This window comes from Lissotriton vulgaris, chromosome 4_1 (assembly GCF_964263255.1).
Source record: "Lissotriton vulgaris chromosome 4_1, aLisVul1.2, whole genome shotgun sequence".
NCBI lineage: Eukaryota > Metazoa > Chordata > Amphibia > Caudata > Salamandridae > Lissotriton > Lissotriton vulgaris.
In genome coordinates this window covers 1,379,963,577-1,379,979,893 of record NC_141691.1, presented here as the reverse complement: position 1 = coordinate 1,379,979,893, position 16,317 = coordinate 1,379,963,577, and the positions used below count along the sequence as shown (strand labels likewise).

Genomic DNA, 16,317 nt, shown 5'->3' with positions numbered 1-16,317 from the left:
AGGCCAAATTATCACAAGGGGTACTTTATCACTTATATAATAATAATCCCATTTCACATAACATACCAAATAGCAGTACTATCTACATTTCTGTGGCATGTAACTTGAAATAAAATATGCATACCAATGTGACATAAGCAGCATTTCAACCTGCTATAACATACCAATATGGAGTTAACGATTGGTTGCAATTAAGTACATGTTGGCTTTTTACTGAGTTTTTGGGATAAACGGCTTCTTGCAATTGGAAGACGTTTAAAACCTGAAATGTTTCAAAAGCAAAACACTGAAAATAACATTAAACTGAATAATTATGAATTTTGGGAAAGTTAGGGGGCATTCATTGACACTCTGCTGTTTTCGTCAAACAGGTTGAAGAGTTTTTCAGAGGACTTTCTCTTTTATCACCTGATGATGATGAAGAACAAGATGGCTGGTCCAAGGAGAAGTCCGAGGAGGAGGATGCTCAGCTGAGGCAGATGGAGTCCTGGTATGGTCAGCTGACCTCTGACATCAGAGCTATGTTTGATCAAAGCATTGCTTTATTCAAAGAGATGCAGACAGATTTCGATGAGCCATTCCACAGGTACTTCAAGTCTGACTCACCAGACATCAAAGCGATGGCTGTGACCACTGAGCGCGCGGTCAGCGCAGATGACCCCTTTCAAGGCTGGAAAATACCCAGCTTCTTCCAGACAGTGCTCGATTTCGGCTCTGACATTTGTGAACGATTCAAGGTCGGCTGGGCAACAGTGGTGCATAAATTTGAAACTGCAACCAAAGATCTGCTAGAAGAAGTCACAGGCAAGTTTTTAAAGAATTTCAAATCATTTTTATTTCATATGAAAAAGAACACAATACGTGACAACAGAATGTCATAGGCAAGTTTTAAGGGCCCGATGCACAGAATGAATTTAAGACTCAATCCTAAACTTACTACTATTTTGGCATTCACAGAATGCACTTACTACTTTTGGCATTCACAGAATGAACTTACTACTTTTGGTATTCACAGAAGTTAGGATTTTGTCTTAAATTTGTCTTAAGACAAACTTAAGACAGACTTAAGACAAAGTCCTAACTTAAGTCTGTCTTAAGTCTGTTTAAGTTTGTCTTAAGACAAACTTAAGACAACATCCTAACTTCTGTAAATTCCAAAAGTAGTAAGTTCATTCTGTGAATGCCAAAAGTAGTAAGTGCATTCTGTGAATAGCAAAATAGTAGCAAGTTTAGGATTGAGTCTTAAGTTCATTCTGTGAATGCCAAAAGTAGTAAGTGCATTCTGTGAATACCAAAATAGTAGTAAGTTTAGGATTGAGTCTTAACTTCATTCTGTGAATCGGGCCTTAAGAGTTTACGCTTTTTTTCACGACATCTGTTATAGGAACAAAATTGCTTGTGAATGAAAGAATGAAGTTACCTACTGAAAGGCAATTGGCGCTATTTCATCCCAGACCAAAATTCTATCAATCATCTGGAAAGCTAGTAAGATAGGTTAGCATGTTTAGCATGTGGTTGTGATCGTTGTATTGCATTTTTTCGAATGTATCTGCCTTCCGCAGGTTTGAATACTAGCATTAAACTACATGCCACTGCAGTCTCTCATCCTTCTAAGGTTGATAAAGACGAGTGACAGTTTCAATTGTTCAATAAAGCCCTCTGAGGAGGGCTACAACAATCTGTGAATATTATTACCTACTTGCTGTCTTTACTTGTTTTATGTAAACAGCAGCCAAGAAGGAAGTAATAAAATACACCTTTTCAGATGCTAGGGAAATGTTAACCAATAGAGAAGCAGCTGTACTCCACCAATCGGTACTCGCCATCACTAGTTGTGGCTTTGACTGCGACCAATGTAACCTCTTTTCTTAAGATGGAGGCAATCATTCATGGTGAAACAAAACAATAACGCACGTAACAAATAGCTCTAGAGGAAAGAAAAAAACTTCTTGCAAAAGTTGGACAAAGCAGCTAACAGGCACTGGAAAGATGGGAGGGTGAGGAAGTTGCTGTGAACCAATTTTGTAGGTTTTCGCTGCTATTCCATGGCTATTTGAATGAAGAAACTGTTACCAAGCTTGATGTAGACTTCCTTCGGACGTTGCGGTTGGTCTAGACATTTGAGAGTGAAAAATAATGCACTGCTCTGGTTAATAACCTACAAGAGCCACTTATTGTACTGAGAGATGAATGGTTAAAAGACATAGGAATAACAGAGGATGAAGACTGGACAGAAGCGTACCAGTACCCACGAGTGGCGGCAATAAAAGCATGCTTTGGAATGAAACAACTAAAAATGCTCCATCGGGCTTGCTGTAACAATTGAGAAATTTAGACTAATCCCAGGCAGAAATTTCCTGAGACGGTGCAGAGGAACCAATTGACATACATGGTGGGATTGGCTGAAATAGAAACATTCCCGGGGAGGTGTCAAGCCCAAATTCTAGAGTGGTTGGGATCACTTTTGGTATGCCAAAAGAGACCGTACTATTAGGGACATGGAAAGATGTAACACTCGCCCGACAACCCCATACGTTCTGCAATGTAGCACGAATGGTGGCAGGGAGGGATGTGGCAAGGGATATGGGGAAGCGATGAACTGCCCAACGTGGATGAGTGGGCAAACAAGTCTAGATTGGCGTGTGAATACTGGAAGAAGGGGATAGGAAGTGCAGGGCTGCCCAAACCAGCTTGATAAGATATGGGGCCCTGTAAAGAACTTAGGGGCATATTAGCAAGAACCTCGTTAAAATTATCGCTGTTTTAGCGGCAAGAAACTGCCGCTAAACTGCGATAATGGGCTTGCTAATATGCGTTACAGAATTCCAATAGAAGCCCAGGTTAGATGGGCAGGACATCTAACCTGGGCTTCTATTGGAATTCTCCAGGGCATATTATCAAGCCCATTATCGACGTTTTAGCGGCAGTTTCCTGCTGCTTAAACTGAGATAATTTTAACGAGGTTCTTGCTAATATGACCCATAGAGATCCTGGGCAAGGAGAAAGGTATTGAAGCAGGTGATGAGTATACATGTAATTGTTAAGTTATCCCAAAATGTTAGCATCAAATATGTAACGGGAGAACAGATTCAGAGACGCCATGAACTGAATCCATCCAGAGGATTCAACGGTGGATTATGATTTGCAGCAAATTGATTTAAGATGTACTGTACACCTTGTTAAAAACTCAATGAAGTGTTGTTTAAAAACAAAAGAAAAATAATACACAGCTTTCAGGGTGGGATCATTTGAAAAATGTTAATATTGTGGTGGAAGGATATTCGATTCTGTGTCGTAAATATAACAAGGGCCTTCCAACATACGTTAGTTATAAACGGTCTGTATTTTATGGCAAGACCAGATGCTCCTATCAAGTTTAAAGCATATTGGCAATAGTCGTAGATGCATGTGGTACCAACATGAAATAACATTTACAGAAATGTGCATCATTTGACCTGCTTCTAGATCAGAGAATGTCCTTTAAGCAGGCCCGGTTCCCAATTTTTCTAGGAGCATAGATCCCTTAAGGGTATCACCTAAAAAAGGGTGAGTGTCACAGGCCAGACTCTTAACCCACCAGACCCATCATGCTAGTATAGAGAGAAAACGGGACATTGAGGTTTCCAGAATGGGATTCAAAGTTGAGAAGAAGAGAAAGTTATACGATTCTCAAATGTTTGTTCATTCACTGTATGACATTTACCCACACTATAGTTTGGCAAGGTAGGAAAACACAGATACTCTACGGTAAATTAATTAATTTGAGTCATTTCTATCAGAGAACATAATATGGACTTAGGGCCAGATGTAGGTGGCCCAATACCTGTCGGTAACGGCCGAAATTACCGAATTTCGGCCGTTACCGACCGGTATTGGGCATTTGGGATGTAGGTGGCCTAAATTGCGAATTCGGTAATTTACCAATTTGGTATTTTAAGGAATCGGTAAATTACCGATTCCTTAAAATACCGAATTGGTAAATTACAGAATTTGCAATGTAGGGAGCACTCAAATGAGTGCTTTTCCCATTTTAGGATTCGTTATTTACCACCAATTATAAGTTGGTGGTAAATAAGGAATACCTTTGAAAATGCAAATCTGTGCACTTTCAACTGTGCCATGTGGCAGACGTACATGGGGCATGTATGTGTGCCACATCTGCACACAAGCACGATTTAGGGGTGCAACAGGGTGTCAAAGTGACACTCTGGCACCCTTGAATGTTTCCCCCATTTTACCGAATCAGTATTTTCCGATTCAGTAATTGCCATTCATGTCTATGGGCCTCCAGGCCCATAGGAATGAATGGCAATTACTGAATCGGTAAGTACCGATTCGGTAAATACCGAATCTTACTGGTTCGGTAATTTTTACCGAAAATTTATCTACATCCCATTTACCTATTCTTAAATACCCAATCGGTAAAATTCAGTATTTAAGAATAGGTACATTGGGATTACCTACATCTGGCCCTAAGAGTCTTAACCATGGACATCAATTCATCAAAACGCCTGGGGTAGCGGAAGTTACATTACACCCCCTTTGTCTGCACAAGACAATTTGGAAAAAAAATGGGTCAAATAGTCCATTTTAAAGCAAACTTTTCATATAAATCTTCTAAAAAGCTGTGGGCTATGAAAGGACACTCGTTATTAAATAATGCATAAGTCCTTTTGTGATGTTCCAAGCCAATGAAAGTTGACACACCACAGGAGTTTATCCCTTTTTTTCAAAAATGTGCTATGAGTACCCCATATACAAAACATATCCTCTACTATGCCAGGTCCCTGTCTGGTAACAGTAGTCTCCGGTATGCCAGTAGGGATACTGTGCAAGAGCATTATACAGACTCACAAGCATATCTTATTCTAATTGATGCTAATTTACATCCATTAACTCATATTCATTATAATCCTACTCACACCTACTCAACCATTCTCACTCACTTGGACTCATTTATTCTCATTCTCTTGCACTCATTCACACATTGTACCTGGTTCAAGGAATGAGGATGACAATACAAGGCAAGAGGTAATCCAGTTTACAGCCTTTCGTACAATAAGTCCGGAGGAGACTAAACGAGCTATCTTGGCAACAAAATCGGGATCACCATTTGACCCGTGCCCTATTGGACTCCTGCATCTCATTGCAGAAATTGTCAACCCAGAAATAAATGACATCGTCAATAATTCACTGTCCACGGCTAACGTCCCCTCAGAGTGGAAATTGGCAACAGTGAAACCTTTGCAAAAAAAACAGCTCCCTGACCCCACTATATTATCAAATCTACGTCCCATTTCACTACTCCTGGCACTGTGTAAAATCACAGAGTCGATAGTAAATAAACAGCTTACGCGCTTTCTGGAAGATAGTGAAGCATGGCACCCCAACCAAGCAGGTTTCAGGACTCAACATTCCACGGAATCAGCTCTCCTGTTCACCACTGAAACTATCCGCTCAGCCCTAGACCAAGGTAAGAAGGCCGTCCTGATATTATTAGATCTGTCGGCGGCCTTCGACACGGTCTCACATGTTATCTTAATAGACCGGCTAATAACATCTGGCATCACAGGCACAGCCCTGGAGTGGATAAAGAACTTTCTAAGTGACAGGAGACAAGTGGTGACCTTGGGGGATTTCCGTTCCAGTGAGAAATCACTGTCGACTGGAGTACCTCAAGGTTCCAGCTTGAGTCCGACATTATTTAATGTCTACACCGCACCCCTGATAAAGTTGATATCGTCATTTGGCATAGATGTAATAGCATATGCCGACGATACACAACTTATCCTGGTAATGGATAAAGATAACCAGGTCTGGGAGGAAAAACTCAAATGTTGCCTAACGGCCACGTTTGATTGGATGCGGAGAAACCATCTAAAATGCAACACAGGCAAAACTGAGATCATGCCTATAGGACCAAAAAACGATTTCATTCCCAGACTATGGTGGCCCGAGAAGGCAGAAATACCGCCTCACACCACCTCCTCGGCCCGTAACCTTGGGGTACACTTTGACGCTGACTTATCCTTTAAACACCAGGCGTCAAAAGTGGCAGGCACCTGTTTTGGGGTGATTAAGGGGCTCAGGAAGTTCTTTGACCTGCTGCCCTTTGAAGCGAGAAAAACAGTTATGGTTGCATTAGTTACATCACGCATTGATTATTGCAACTGCCTGTATGCTGGTACCAATAAGGTGGTTACCCATAAACTCCAGATGGTACAGCATGCGGCAGCAAGGCTGGTTTTAAAATGGCCAAGAAAATCCTCAGCAACCAAAGCCCTTAATGTATTACACTGGCTGCCTATAACAAAAAGGGTCCTGTACAAAGTGCTGATAATTACCTTCCGAGCTGTCCACTACCTAGGCCCTCTATACCTAAGGAAAAAATACGTAAGATACTGTCCAACTCGAGCACTACGATCCTCAAATGCCAACCTACTGACCGTCCCAGGGTTTAGACTTAAAACCCGTGGGGGCAAATCCCTGGCGGTACTAGGTGCAAAAGCATGGAATGCCCTCCCCCCACACTTAAGGGCACTGGACAAGGAATCAGAATTCCGTAAACAATTAAAAACTTGGATTTACAACCTTCCAGACATAACTGCCAGAGCACTAGTGTGATTCCGGTCCTGGTCACTCCAAGCAGTAAGACAACTTTGACATCAGGTTGACCTCACATTGGCGCCGAGATGCTCCCTGGAGCGATTGTAGCGCGGTATAAATGGGCAATTACATTACATTACATTACATTACATTGTCACTTGTTCATACACTAATTTACTCACACTGACTTGCACTGCACTTACTCATATCTTCACTCCATCATTCTCACTCGTACTTGCTTACTGCCATTTAATCTCCTTTATTGCCACTCCTATCCCTGACTGACACTTTCACTCACAAACATGCTCACATACACACAAGCTTGCACATAAACACTCCCTCCCTCACACACACTCTCACCAATAAGCACGCACACAACAAACATTAAAACACTTTTTAACGTACTTGATATTCCAGTTTTTATTACATTAATGGTGAATAATGCACAATTATTCACCATACTTGATAAAAAATGAGATGAAACCAAGAAGGACGAAGCCACCCTTGTCTTCTTGGCACTGGTTTTGCCACCTCTGAGGCCAGGGGTCGCGAAGGCAGTGTCAGGGGTCGCAGTGAGCAAGCCAGGGGTTGCAGCTGCAACCCCTGGCAACAATTAAAGGACGTCCATGGTCTTAACATCAGAAAACTGTGTAATATTGATTAGGTATAGATGTATAATTTAGTTTTCCTACCTGTGTGGATTGGCTGTAACACATGGTGACCTGCAATCATCGTGTTGAAACATGCACTCTGCTCCAACCCCCTACATCCAGGGATATTCAGGGCTCTATCGGACCTTACTTAGTCCACATTGTGCCAGAGGTTGTATGATCATGTGTGCCTTGCTGCTGTATATTTCCTTCTAATTTTTGACACAGTGTGCTTTTTTTGGCTTTACATCTCTGCTCTCCAGGTGTTATGACCATCGCTGGTGCCTACCAGCATTTCTGTTATTCTCACTCTATGTGACTCTAAACCAATGATCCTGGGGTTGTGTTATGATACTTGTTTTCTGTAGCGACTTTCATATATGTCTTCCCTCACGCGTGACTGCTTGTACTGTTTACATTTGAAGACTGTTCTGCACTGATGCTTTGGCCTTCCCGTTCCTGCTTGTGCCTTCATCAATCACCCTTTCTGGATTTACCTTTCTCCTAATAATTAGTGATTGAGAGATGGAATATTCTTTATAATACCAAAACCATAGGCATCAACTTCTACTACCTCTTTTTAGGTCTCGACCTAAAGCAATGCTTGTTTGTCGAGATTATAGTAAGCGGTCCGAAAAGTCTACCTAGCTGCGGATCGCGTACAGTTCATGTGAGACAGGCGTGTGCACATCAAACACCATCGGCCTCGGCATCAGACTTCAAAGGAAGCCGCTCCCCTACCCGCCCCCCATCAGACTTCAAAGGAAGCCGCTCCCCCGCCCCAGCCCCCATCAGACTTCAAAGGAAGCCGCTCCCGCGCCACGAAATGGCGAGAGCTTGTTGTTATTGGAAATCTGCTCACCCTCCAGTACTTAGCCACCATTCTGTATCGTACAGATAAGAAGAATACAGTCACACCAAATAGGTATATGCTTGATGGCTTTTCAGTAAGGAATCGAACCTGTGACCCTGACAGCATTGTTGATAGTGGACGCTTGTTCTGCCCTCCTTCTGTGCTTAGCGATACCACAGGAGCCAAGTCATATATTTGAGACAAAAGCTTTCACCGGCTTACTGCATTGCAGGAGTTGAGATCATGGCCCGCTTTAAATTAATTGGAATACAATAGTTTTTAAACGGACAAATTGAATAAAGCTCTAATGACATAGGGAAAGTGCACGGCACCCTTCACTGGACATACGCTTTCATCGTAGTACTCCTTTTCACTGCCCGCTCCATCCATGCACATCACCATATTTACCACCAAATGCTCGCATTTTACTCCCACATCCCACTTCAGCCTCAATTGGCACCTCCCCTTCCAATCTACACCCGCCTCTCTCATGCACCCTTTCTCGTCACTGTCCCCCGCCATTCCCCCTCGTTGGAATCGGTACTCCTTATAAATTGTCTCATGTCCTTACTGTCCAGATAATGCTCCAGATACATCCCAGCCACCATCTTGATAGAAAACAAACAGCCCTTTCCGCCTCCCGCCCCTCTTCCGTTCGATATCTTCTCCGCAGGTGACGTTACTTCCGCACCTCAGAGCGCGAGCCTGCCGCCATCTTTTTTTGGGGCAAGATTTTCCCTTCGTTTCTACACATGAATAATGAAACCTTTGAGGAGGGGTGTGTCCAGTTAGCGTCATTTTGGAGCTGTGTAGGGACTAATCAAGGCAAACTTGTACACCCATTTTCCTATTTTTTGTTTGTTTAAGTATTGATCTAGATCACTGTTCATGTTCGATTAAATGTGAATGCTGGTTTAAATACATGCTTAAGTAACGGTGGAAAAAATAATAGCAATTGGCTGCTCTACTGATCAGCCTCTTTGGGACTTTCTGAACTAATACCTTCATTCTCAGACCCGTCTAGGAAGTTCGTTCATTATTGTAAATGTGTAATATTTTCTTGTACATTCCTCACCCTTGCTTGCTGTTTCTGTGTGATTTTGTGTTCTTGCCATCCATGGTTTTACCCTACCTCTTCTAGGGCCAGATGTAGGTAGGCTTTTACCGGTCGGTAACGGCCGAAATCGGCCGTTACCGACCGGTAAAAGCCTTTTCCTATGTATGGGGCATATTTACCGATTTGGTAAATAATGAATCGGTATTTTCCGATTCGGTATTTACCGAATCATCATTTTCCGATTCGGTATTTACCGAATTAGCATTTACCGATTCGTAAATACCGAATCGGTAAAATCCGGTATTTATGAATCGGTAAATACTATTTACCTACATAAGGCCCCTAGTCTCCTGTTTATTTTTAGGTCTCAAACTACAGCATTGCTTTAGCAATGCTTGTTTGTGTCGAGATTATAGGGAGGCTTTCAAAAGTCTACCCAAACTGCTGCGGATTGGGTACAGTTCATGTGAGCCAGGCGCATGCACAAAACACCACAAGCCTTGGCATCAGACTTCAAAGGGATCCGCTCCCCCGCCACATGCATCAGACTTCAAAGGAATGCGCTCCCCCGCCACAGCAATGCTGAGAGCTTCATCACACTCTCCTAAAAAGCCTTCCTTCTCCCCCATGTGACCCTACTTGCACACTCTCGGATCCATCTTCATTCTTTTCTTTTTTTCAGTGTTTCCGTCACACACTCCACTCATTTGTATCTCCTTTCTGGCCTCTTTCCTACTCAACTTTCTCCTTTAATCCCATTTCCACCTTCTCACAACCCCTTTGAGCACTGTTATTTTAACATTTGTGTTTCTCTCCGTATTATAATTTCTGCACTGCCACCATTTACTTCGGATCCTCACCCTCACACCTCCTCACCCTCACACACCCTCACACCCTCTCACCCTCACACACCCTCACTCACCCTCACAACCTCACCCTCACTCTTCCTCACACCCTCACCCCCCTCACCTTTACAACCCTCTTACCCTCACACCCTCACCCTTACACACCCTCACACACCCTCACACCCCCTCACCCTCATATCCCCTCACCCTCACATCCCCTCACCCTCTCATCCCCTCACCCTCACACCCCTCACCCTCACACCCTCTCACCCTCACACCCTCTCACCCTCACACACCCTCTCACCCTCACACACCCTCTCACCTACCCTCACCCTCACACACCCTCACCCTCACCCCCCCTCACCCTCACCCCCTCACACCCCCACCCTCTCAGCATCACACCCTTACACACCCTCTCACCCTCACACACCCTCAATCTCACACCCCCTCACCCTCACAAACCCTCACACCCCCTTAATCTCACACACCCTCTCACCCTCACACCCTCTCACCCTCACACCCTCTCACCCTCACACCCCCTCACCCTCACACCCTCACCCTCACACCCCTTCACCCTCACACACCCTCACACACCCTCTCACTGTCACATACACTCACCCTCACACAGCCTCACCCTCACACACCCTCACCATCACACACTCTCACCCACCCTCACCCCCCTCACCCTCACACCCTCACTCACCCTCACACACCCTTACCCTCGTCATCCTCACCCCCGTCACCCTCACCCTCACTCCCCTTCACCCTCACCCTCACACCCCCTCACACCCTCACCCTCACAACCCCACACCCTCACAACCCCACACCCTCACCCTCACACACCCTCACCCTCACAACCCTCACACACTCACGCCCTCATACCCTCACATCTCCTCACCCTCACACACCCTCACACCCCCTCACCCTCACACCCCCTAACCCTAACTCCCCCTCATCCTCACTGCCCCTCACCCTCACAAACCCCTCACACACCCCCTCACCCCCACACCTCCTCCTCCTCACACACCCTCACCCTCACACCCCTCACCTTCACACCCTCACACCCCCTCACCCTCACACCCCCATACCCTCACACCCTCACACCCCCTCACCCTCACACACCCTCACTCACCCACACCCCCCCTCACCCTCAAAACCCTCTCAACCTCACAATCTCTCACCCTCACACACCAGCACTCACCCTCACACCCCCTCACCTTCACACCTTCTCACCCTCACACACCCTCCCTCACCCTCACACACCCTCACACCCCCTCCCCCTCACACCCTCACCGTCACACCCCCTCCCCCTCAGCCTCACACACCCTCACTGACCCTCACCTTCACACACCCTCACCCTCACAACCCTCACACCCCCTCACCCTCACACACCCTCACAGCCCCTCACCCTCATACACCCTCACCAGCATAGCATAACAAAACATAGCATGGCATAACAAAACACAGCATTGCATAGCCTAACAAAAAAGCACAGGATAGCAAAATATAGCATAGCATAACAAACAAAGCATAGGATAGCAAAACAAAGCATAGCATAACAAAACAAAACATAGCATAGCAAAACACAACAAAGCATAGCATAGCATAACAAAACACAACAAAACATAGCATAGCATAACAAAACATAGCATAACAAAACAAAGCATAGCATAACATAACAACGCATAGCAAAACCCAACATAGCATAGTATACCAAAACATAGCATAGCATAACAAAACACAACAACACATAGCAGAACAAAACATAGCATAACATAACAAAATATAGCATAACATAACAAAACAAACCAAAGCATAGTATAACAAAACAGCAAAACACAAAAAAAATAACAAAGCATAACAAAACACAACAAAACATAGCATACATAACAAAACATAGCATAGCAAAGCATAGCAAAACATAGCATAGCATAACAAAACACAACAAACATAGCATAGCATAACAAAACACAACAAACATAGCATAACAAAACAAAGCTTAGCATAGCATAGCATAACAAAACATAGCATAACAAAGCACAACATAGCATAACAAACATAGCATAACAAAACATAGCATAGCAAAACATAGCATAGCATAATAAAACACAACAAAACATAGCATTGCATAACAAAACACAGCATACCATAACAAAGCATAGCAAAACACAACAAAAGATAGCATTGCATAATAAAGCACAACAAAACATAGCATAGCATAACAAAACAAAGCATAGGATAGCAAAACAAAACATAGCATAGCATAACAAAACATAGCAAAACACAACAAAACATAGCATAGCAAAACAAAACATATAATAGCATAGCAAAACATAGCATAGCATACCAAACACAACAAACCATAGCATAGCATAGCATAACAAAGCATAGCATAGCAAAACATAGCATAGCATAACAAAACATAGCATAGCATAACAAAACAGAGCATTGCATGTCATAACAAATCAAAACATAGGATAGCAAAACATAGCATAGCATAACAAAACAAAACATAGGTTAGCAAAACAAAACATAGCATAGCATACAGCATCACTCAACACCACCACAGGATCACTCAGGGGCACCACAACATCACTATGGGCTACCACAGCATCACTGTAAATGTAAATGTACAGGAATTTATAGAGCGCAAATCACCAACCGGTCTCTAAGCTCTTGCTTAGGGAACCCGTCCTGGTATTCCCCTGTGAGATAGCCCCGGCAGGGTATCCGCAAGGTGAAAGCCAGGCATCCCGCCGCGAGGGGCCGTTGTGGAGATTAAGCAAGCTATTGCCCAGAGTCGCAGAGTGTGAACCCGTGAATCGAGTAGGCACCGGAGCGAGAATTGTCAAGTCCATGGACATTTTAGGACTCAAGACCCCGCAGAGCCGGGAATTGAACCCTGGTCCCGGGCTGACCTCTGCTTCCAGGTCTGCCTTCTCTAACCAGTGAGCCACACTTCTCCATCACTGAATGCCACAGCATCACTTGTTCGCCATCCCAACATCACTCAGCGCCACCACAGCATCAATCTGTGCAACCATTCAACAACAACTGGTTCAAATATGTTCTCTCAATGTATCAAGCTTCATTACAAATGTAACAAAAAGATGTTAATATTTCACTTCTGTTCTTGGATTTTCGTCACAATGTCAATGTCAATGTCAAATGTTTTTGTATAGCGCCATTATCACCGTAAGGTCTCAAGGCGCTTGTAGCATAAGAACCGGGGGGGAGAAAAACACTGAGCGGGCGTCAAACCAGAGGAAAGCAGGTCACAAACTAGGGAAAGAGCCAAGTTTTCAAGGCTTTACGGAATTGCTGATACTCCTCAGTGGAGAGAAGGTGGGGAGGCAACTTATTCCAAAGGGCAGGTGCAAGGAATGAAAAGGAGCGTTGCCCATACCTAGAGGTTCGCACCCGAGGTTGCACTAAAAGAGACTTGAGACTAGATCTTAAGACCCGCTTGGTAGCGTACCTGTTTAGTTTTTTTTGAAGATACCTAGGCCCCTTTTTATTCAGTGCATTATGGGTTAAGCATAAGATCTTAAATTGACTTCTTTGCCGTATGGGCAGCCAATGTAGTTTTTTCAGGCATGGGGCTGACGCTGTTCTGGGTGGAAGGTCCAGCACCAATCTTGCCGCCGTGTTCTGCAGAGTTTGTAATTTTGATAGCTGTTCCTCATTCAAGCCGTGGTACATGGCGTTGCCATAATCAAGATGGCTGATGATCAGGCCCTGAACCAACAGCTTTCTGGCTTCAAGCGGAAGCCATCTAAAGATCTTTCTTAATCAACGCATTATACCATAGCAGGTGCCCGTCACCTTGGCTATATGATTTTTCAAGGAAACAGCACTGTCCAAGATAATTCCCAGATTTCGGACTACAGGCTTAATAAAATAAATAAAATAATAAAATACACTGAACATAATCTTCATGAAAGTTATTTACAAAAGTTTAAGCTATTGCCATTATAAATTACAATAACTTTTATGTAAGTATTAATTATTAAAAATAATGAAAAGCCATTGTTATTTGTAATATCAATACATGTAAGTCACGTAAATACGACACATATTACATTACAAATGCTATAGGTGTCACATTTACGAAAGTTATAACTATTGGCATTGTAAATTACAAAGCTATTAATTTTGCTATTTTCAAAAACAAAACATAAATATAAAATTTGTCATTTACAATACCAATAGCTCAAACTTTCCAAATGCGAGACCTATTGCATTGCAAATGCTTGTTGTATGTGACACACACTACAATACAACCCCGATCACTAGTATTCGCAACGGTAAAGGCTTACAGGTTAGTGCAGAAAATAAGGATTCAACAACAATCTTGAGATGTAATGATAATCCTGCCAAAATATAATATCCAGTGTACTGACTACTTCAAAATTGTGAAGGTTTGGATTGACAGGTAAGTAAAAATGTACTAATCTTAACTTCACATATAGGCACCTTAAAGATAACTCCATATTTTCACACCTTCCAGGTGTATCTGTCTTAAAGGTATATAGACATGAAGTAAAATATAGCAACTCTATACCTACCTACGTATCCTTACCTTCATTCTAATGTGGTAGTCGATTTTCAGCATACTATATTACTGATGGACACTATTGCATCACGCAGTATTATGAGATACATGCGAAAAAAGATAGTTTTAGAAATCAAGTGCATAAATATCACGAAAAGGTGCATTTAATACAGCACACACATTTGTCTTACAGATTCTAGGGCAATCCTTACCAGAATTATGTCTGGACATGACACAGCTTTATGTACAGAGCTTCAAAAGAACTCATCGGGATGTCTGCAGTTCCAGGAGAGGTGTCAACAATGTCAGAACATCATTTCGAAAGGTATATTGTGGAAATATTTCTTTGGGAAGTTAATAATATTTTACAGATATTGTTGATTGTGGGGGGTTTCAGGCTAATATTTAAGAGAAATCCCAAAAATGATTTTATATGGGATAAAATACCCCCACCATACATTGTAAGGATATTGCAAGTCACTGAGGAGTTCCATGACCATATAGAGGAACAAGGCTATGTTCCTTTATATGCTTATGGAACTCAATGGTGACTTGCAATATTCTTATCATTTATGGCAGGAGATACTTTATCCCTTATAACACATGGTCACACCATCACATTCTCCACAAACCACTTGAATCTTTGGTACGTAGCTCTTTCATATAAAAGCGAGAACATATTTGATAAAAATGAAGAATAAAAGTTAAAATCTCTAGTGCAAAATCAAACACATCAAAAAAGCTGTGAGACATTTCTTGCAAGAATATATTTGAGTCACTTTAATACAAGTGTGTTGTTTAAAAAAAAATGTTCCTTGACTTGGTGTGCTTTTCACCTCAGCTGCTGGCTCTAGCAGCAGGCATTGCGAAGTCAGAACTCAACTTTAATAAGTTATTATAGTTGAGTTCTGACGTCATTTCTTTATAATTGGCAACTGGGTGCATCACAAGTTGGGCTCCTGGTTTTATGGTATTTATTTTTTAACATTTCTGTCTGTATTTATCCATATTTATTTTTGGGCGATTTTTTCTGTATTTATCCATATTTATTTTGTGTTGTGTGTATAAATGAAGCTGGTAAACTGTACATTTCCATATTTATTTAACTGATAGGACTCGCACTCATACTTTGATGTCTGTCGTGATTTCGGTATTTAAGCTGCCAAATATTAAGTAACAATACATCCACTAAATATTAGCATTATACCACAAATGTATGTTGACATATGCCATTATTTAAAGAAATTTCATCCTGTTTTTTAATTTCCCATGCTATCCATCTGCTCAGCTGTTGGGCTGAAATTCATTAAAGACAGAATAGAATAGAGAGTCACTTAAAAGAAGCACAATTATCTGTATTTATCCACTTCTAAAAATAAATACAGACAGAAAACACATTGCTTTCTGCCTGTATTTATCTGTAAAAATCCGTAAAAACGGAAAACAGGGAGCCTTAATCACAAGTCACCGGGTTATAAAGAAATTTGAAATGGACTTTTATACAGGAATTGCAGAATCCCATGTATTACTGTTGGTATAATATATGGCAAGTGGCGAAGATGAATAGCTTTGACCCTAGGTGTCAAAATCCTATTCTGTAGGTATGTATGTATATGTGTATGTTTCTTGAGGCTGCTTTTAACTGACATGTAGAGCAGCCAGAAATGCTTCATCTCATAGCACATTGTGCCTGAGAAGTTAGACTGGAAAGAGAAAGCATGTCAGCATGTGGGAATTCTGAGCAGAACGAA

The 16,317-nt window shown here is 42.4% G+C and overlaps 1 protein-coding gene across 1 annotated transcript in view; it reads left to right on the top strand.

The window, feature by feature from the left end:
* Positions 1 to 16,317, top strand: part of CLUL1 (clusterin like 1) — a 126,995-nt gene that overhangs the window by 84,163 nt on the left and 26,515 nt on the right. Inside the window, exons 4-5 of the mRNA XM_086917976.1 lie at positions 372 to 804; positions 14,760 to 14,891. Coding sequence (XP_086774102.1) covers positions 372 to 804; positions 14,760 to 14,891 — 565 coding nt within the window. The remainder of the gene's footprint in view (positions 1 to 371; positions 805 to 14,759; positions 14,892 to 16,317) is intronic.